This window comes from Arachis duranensis, chromosome 4 (assembly GCF_000817695.3).
Source record: "Arachis duranensis cultivar V14167 chromosome 4, aradu.V14167.gnm2.J7QH, whole genome shotgun sequence".
NCBI classification, from domain to species: Eukaryota; Viridiplantae; Streptophyta; class Magnoliopsida; order Fabales; family Fabaceae; genus Arachis; species Arachis duranensis.
The window spans coordinates 116,186,297-116,193,243 of NC_029775.3; the positions used below are offsets into that span (position 1 = coordinate 116,186,297).

General features: G+C 28.1%; 1 protein-coding gene across 1 annotated transcript; it reads left to right on the top strand.

The window, feature by feature from the left end:
- Positions 1–2,027: 2,027 nt before the first annotated feature.
- Positions 2,028–3,135, top strand: LOC110280598 (uncharacterized). Its single transcript, XM_021141705.1, has 4 exons — positions 2,028–2,322; positions 2,417–2,502; positions 2,555–2,664; positions 2,808–3,135. The coding sequence occupies exons 1-4, from the start codon at positions 2,028–2,030 to the stop codon at positions 3,133–3,135; spliced, it is 819 nt and encodes a 272-aa protein (XP_020997364.1).
- The last annotated feature ends 3,812 nt before the right edge of the window (positions 3,136–6,947 follow it).

A 6,947-nucleotide genomic window follows, 5' to 3' on the forward strand; every position in this document is an offset into this window, starting at 1 on the left:
TAAATATAATATTTTTTTTTTTTTAAATAAAGGTTGATATAAAAACGACAAGAAGTAACACTAACACACACATGTACAATGCAAATTAAACACATACACTTAGATATAATATGTAATATTTTATTGGTTAAGCTAAGGTTGAAGAATCAGATAGAAGCAACTAGCAGGTAGCATCATCATTGATTTATAGATACTCTCATCACCGCATATATTGTTGTACCCCAACTTGTCTAAGAATCTCAACCCTTTACGACTCTTTCAGTTTCCATTTTACGTAACCACATATATGGCTTTAGTTCACTAACGAGGGTAGTGAAACCCACGAAGTGTGTGCTTCAAAGTTTTCCAAAAGCCGGGTTAGTTAGATACATATACGGAGATATTTAAGCAGCAAACATTATTTTATTTAGTTTAATTTGTGCCCATATGGCCATATGTCACATGTTAACTATAGCACTTAGCCGCATGAATCATTCAAAATAAAAACGCTTACAACTTTTTTTAGCCGCATGAATCATTCAAAATAAAAACGCTTACAACTTTTTTTAAGATATTTTTACATAATTAAAATTTAATATATATAATTAATTAAACTATGTTATTTTTATTAAAATTAAATTAAATAAATTGATTTGATCAAAAAATTAATAAATTATATTTTATATTAATCTAAATTAATATTTTTTATAAAAAATAACTACAATATTCTTATTATAAAAAATAACTAAAATATTATTATTATTATTATTATTATTATTATTATTATTTTTATATAATAAATTTAAAAATAAATAATATATTAGCAAAAAATAAAATTAATTTTTTAAAAAATAATAGAAAAACGGTTTAACAGTTAGTATATATAATTGGAATATTTTAATTATTTTCTATAATAAGGTTAGTGTAGTTATTTTTTGTAAAAAAAGAATATTAATTTAAAACAGTTCAATGTTTAATTTACTGATTTTTCTGTTAAATTAATTTGTCTGATTTAGTTTTGACAAAAATAATACAGTTTAATTAATTATATGTATTGAGTTTTAATTAATAAAAAATATCTTTAAAAAAATATTTTAAATATCTTTATTTGAGTGATTATTTTTTTTAATAAACAAGTTCACAGCATATAAAAAAAGAGTTGGTATTTAAATTGGTTAATGAAAGTTATATTTACGTTTTAATCTAACTCTCAAAGTTTTAATTTATTTAATGTGATTTTTAATTTGATATTTATGACTTACATTGATTTCTAACACTATTTTTATTATAGAATGGTTAACGATATATCAAGAGTGGTATACTGGACTCTTTAATAATGATCTGAAGTGACAATTAAAATTTTTTATGTTAAATTGCTCTCTAAGAAGCCGTTAAACTTTTAAATAAAATTAGAATTAAAGTTTTAAAGACTTTGTAGGAAAAAAAATGAGATAAAAAAATTTCAATTATTACAAAAACTAAGTTAATAATTTTGCGATAAAAATTAAATCAAGAGATCAATGTGAATCACAAATACTAAGTTAAAATATTAAACTGACTAAATTGAAATTTTAAAAATCAAATTGAAACGTAAATATAATTTTAAAACTAACCAATCTTAATATTTACACAATAAAAAAATATAGTAATAATAAATCGATATTGTTATAATTAAATAACAAACACTTAATTTTAGTTTGGTAAAATTTTTATTTTTCAAAAGTAGTTTATAAAAGTTAATTTTTAAAAGATAATTTTTTAAAAGTAGTAGCATTTATGTTTGGTAAATTAAATCAAAAATAGTTTTTAATAAACACAAACAACATGAATTGCATTTGGTAAAATAGCTTTTAAAAATTAAAAACACTATAATAGACATAAATATAAGTATTAAATTTAAAAATAAGTTTAGTATGATGAGTGGATTCTTTTTGGTAAGCTTTGCAACCTTGTTCCTTATGTATATATTTCTTAATCAGATTTTATGGTGGTTGACTTGTGGAAAGGGGTGTCTTGGGAGGTTGATAGTCTTACCACGCCTATTCCGCATGAGATTAAGCAGTTTAATTATTTGTGGTTTGAGATATACTAGTTCAACTGAGTTAGAGCCACAGTGGGAGTGGTGGCCTGCAGCAACAAAAAAGTATAGTGCAAGGGAGGGTTACAGATGGTTATTAAAGAAAACATCAAATTGGAATGCCAATAGTAATTTGAACTGGTTGTGGAATACAAACATTCCAGAGAAGTTCAAATTTACTATGTGGCTTGGCTTACATGATGCTCTACCAACTGAGACCTTTCGATTCAAGCGGCATTTAGCTTCTTCAGATATGTGTAAGAGATGTAACAAGGCGCAAGAGACTATGGAGCATTGCCTTAGCTAGAGACTGTGAACCATCAAAGGCAATTTGGTATATGTTGGATCCTAGTATCCTAGACTCGACGGCTGGTATTGCTCTTGAAGAGTGGTTTCGGAAGGCCTTGGCTAACAATGATGCGTCCTTTGGTGCAGGGCTTTGGTGGGTATGTAGACATATGTGCAATGATATATTCAATACTGATAACCCTTGGACAGACCACAAGGTTGTTGCCTTGGCCAGAATTACCGCCAAGGACTTATAGGTTTACAGAAATCGAAACAATGCCTTTAGGTTTCTCCGAAATTGCCTGTGTTGGGAACCACCGGTAGGCAATAGTTTTAAAGTTAATTGTGATGCAAGCTTGTATATGGATTCAAATTTAGCAGGATTTGAGTGTATTATTAGAGATTCTAAAGGAGATTGGATCTCGGGCTGCTCTGGAAGCATTTTCCCTTGGTCTATCATCAGATGTGAATTATTTGCTGCTTGGAGGGGGCTAGTTTTAGCTTGGGATTGCGGTTTGATGGATATTATATGTGAAACGGATTGCCTTGACATTCTGCCCATCATGCATGAGCTTACAAGTTGGTATTCATCTGAAGTAACAGATTTGGTTCACAAGATTCGGGAGCTTTTATCTCGTCCTTGGCTTGTTCACGTTGAATGGGTGTCCCGAGAAGCAAATAGAGCTACGGATTGGATGGCTAAATATGGTGCCAAGAGTAATTCTAATCATGTTATTTGGTCTGAGCCTTGTGTTGATCTCCAACAAATCATTCGCTCGGATTTAGGATAGTTTTTGCTTTGTTTCTTTTCTTGTTTAGACACCAAATTTTTTTTTAAAAATGAGTTAATATATAAGGTTATATTAGACTTTTAAATTTTGAAAAGTACAAGCCAACTTTAAAAAGCTTTATCTTAAGTGTTTTTAAAAATACTCTAATCTTTTAAAAGCTACGAGCACAAATACATAATTTTTTTTATTTATCAATACAAAATAAAAAGTTTAAATTTTTAAAAAGTATGATTATGCAAACACCTCTTTAAAAAATTTTACCAAACCAAATCTTATAATCAGGTGTGCTTATCCATGCTGATAGTGAAATTAATCATTATTATTCCACAAAATCGGCTTGAAGCTTCTTCGTTCATGGTCATGGAATGTAAATCTTTGGCAAATCTTTTTGACAATAAATGTAAAAATCAATGGGGGACTACTGCTTTTCACGTCACATATTAGCTTGTTGTATCTTGTATGTGATGTATATAATTATATAAATTTTTATGTTTGAAAAATTTAAAATTTGATTTTTAAAAATATAACTATTTATATTTATTAGTTTAAACTTTTAGAATGAAAAAATAAGACAGCGTTTGGTTTATGTATTTTTTAAGACAGAGACATAAAGACATAGATATTAAAGACATTAATACAAATTATTAGTGTTTGTGTACTGTGTTTGGTAAATATTGAACAAGACACAATAAAATTAAAAAAATTTATTATCTTTATAAAAAAAAAAACCAGCCATCATTGCTACCAATATCTCCACCACTATAGATTCATCATCACACACAATTCACCACAAAACAATCAACAAAAATTTTACAAGAATCAACAAGAATTTTTATTTTTCAACAGAAAAACAAAAAGGAAAGAGAAGGTAATGAGGAGCAAACTGTGAAAAGAGAAGAATCAAGGTAGAGGAAGAGGCGGCAATGACAAACTCGAAGAGAAAAAGGGAGAAGTGGTGGTGGACATCGTGAAGAGGGACGAGAGGCGACAGTCGCAAATCTAGACGAAGAATGAGACGTAGTGGCAACGGCGGATCTAAACGAAGGAGGAGACGAGTGGCGGCGCGCAGATCTGGACAGAGGAGGAGACACAGCGGCAGCGCTCGGATCTAAATGAAGTAGAAGACGCAGCGGCGGCGGCACGCGGATCTGGGCAAAGGGGGAGACGCGACGGATGCAGCAGACGAAGAGATGCAACGCTGACGGCAAATCTGGACGACGGGATGTGGCGGCGGAAGGAGGGAGGAGGTAGGAAGGAGAACGGTCACGGTGGATGGAGAAGGAGAAAGATAAAAAAGAATTAATTGGGATTAAGAAATTAATAAGGGGTAAATGAGTAAAAAATTGTATCTAATTAATTGTGTCTCTATGTCTCAATATTTTGAAAGTACACTTGAATACATGTATTTTGTGTATACTTGTATACTAATGTGTCCATCAAAAATTTGTATCTCAACAAACAAATATAAAACATGTATAAGACATGTTCTAATGTGTTTATATCTCTGTGTATGTGTCTTTAAAACCAAACGTTACCTAATATTATAACATTTTGATACTTATAAATTGTTAAAGAATTAAGAGGAATTTTTAATGTCTACTACTATTTATTTTTCTATTGAAAATACTACTTAGCTTTTTAATAATATATAAAAAAATCTTGCTTGATGCATTCAAGCTCCAACCCTAAACTTACATGCAAAGATTAATTAGAAGAAATAAAGCTTCAAAGCAAATAACAAAATGAAAGAATATAATGAAGCTGGCAGCAGATTAATGAAATCTCAATGAATGTAGCGAACTTGAGTCACTCATTACTATAAACAAACATTAAGTTACCCTAGTGGACAACACCGTGCATGGAAAGCAACGTAATAAGGATCGCATTAATATAAACAATAACAAATCAAATCAGGTTACTGTATCAAAGTTATTATTGCCTAACTTTATGACTACAATCGAGTTTCACACTTATACGACTCTTTCCTTATCTGAAATATACAAGATCGAGAATGTTTTAGAGAAAATAAAATCATTTTAAATTAATCTAAATTTGTCTTATTTTATATTTATTAATTATTTTTAAAATAAATACATAATATTAGATACAATAAATATATAATTTTAGATGTTATATACATAAAATTATAGATATTAAATTAAATAAAATAATTTTAAATTGTTATTTTTTTAGTATTACTCATACAACATATTATTCTATATTACATGTGTATTTAATATAAAATCAATTAATAATTAGTTAATATGTATGATTTTTGTCATAATTTTTTTAATTTTAAATTGATAAAAAAAGACAGATAAATATATTATTTTTAACTGACTTTCAATCAAATGTTATAATTTTTTTACCTGTTTAAATTCGTTTACGTATATAGATTTTTTTTATTTACCTTATATTTAAATTCTTTCTTTTAGAGTTCAACAAGAATTAAACTCTAAATTTTTCAATTATAGAAATTATTCTGATATATTATATTATGAATTTATGATAATATTTCTCCTAAAAATTTGAATTAATAAAAAGAGACACATGTGAATACTTTATCTCTAACAAATTCTAAATGATCAATTTTTAAAATTTTCGAATATAAAATTTTATTGTGGCTAATTATTGATTTTTTTTTTTTTTTAGTAAAAACCGATTTGTTTGACCTTATTCCCTGCTAGCTAGCATGCATTAACAATAATCCATCTTATTTATAAGATTTTATTTTATCATGCTAATTCTACTTACTGGCGGACTGGCCTAGCTTGTCATCCCACGTATGGAAATTAAACAAATCAAAACCAATCAAACTTATTGAAAATCTTTTAAAATAATTTAGAGTCAAATCTAGCCGGCAAAAATGATAAGCAGATAAGAAGATATACGAAATCTATTTGATAAGCAAGGCAAGTGCACACCAATAATATATATATAAGACGTGATTGAACTGAATAGGTGGCTTTGCTTTTCATGCATATAGTGTGAATTAGCCAACTTGGACTTAAAGTATGTATTTTAACGGCTAATTTTTTTTTTTATATTGGCTAAATATAGGTGTAATACATTGTTATGGGAAAATTAGGTGTTTTTTTTATATGGTGTTTTATTCAAATCGGACGGTCCGATTTGTTTGATAAAAGAATAAACCACAAATCGGAGGGTCCGATTTGCTTGAAGAATAAAATAAACACGAAATCGGAGGGTCCGATTTGTATTTTTTATCTTTTTTAATTTGTTGAAATGGAAATCGGACGGTCCGATTTTAACATTAATTTTTTTTTTTTGAAATTACAAATCGGACCGTCCGTATTATAATTTTAACTTTTTTTATTTTTTTTCAAACTGAAAACGGAAGGTCCGTTTTCTGCTAACATCATATATATGTAAAATATCTCTCTTCTCCACATTGTTGTATTACTACATCCTCTTCTCCATATAAAAAATCAAAAGGTGTATTTTATTTTAACCTAACATATATTTGGAAGTTTCCTAATGAAAAGGACTAATTAATAAATGCATGTTGTGCATGACCCAAATGAACCTTAGTCTTAGCTTTAATTTGACCTTAAACAGATTAAAGACATTGATGATTTCATCCTTCTCCTCGTATATGTCTCCTAAAGCCATATGTTGAGAGATTTATAAGTTCACTAAAATAAAGAAAAAAATTGCAGCTATAAAAACCAAAACAAGAGGAATTTTTTTCTTGCTTTTGTGAAATAAATTTTTGAATTAAAATTAACATAAAAACTATTTTTATCTAATTCGAATAATGAGTTTAGTCAAAGAGCTGTTTTTTTTAAGAA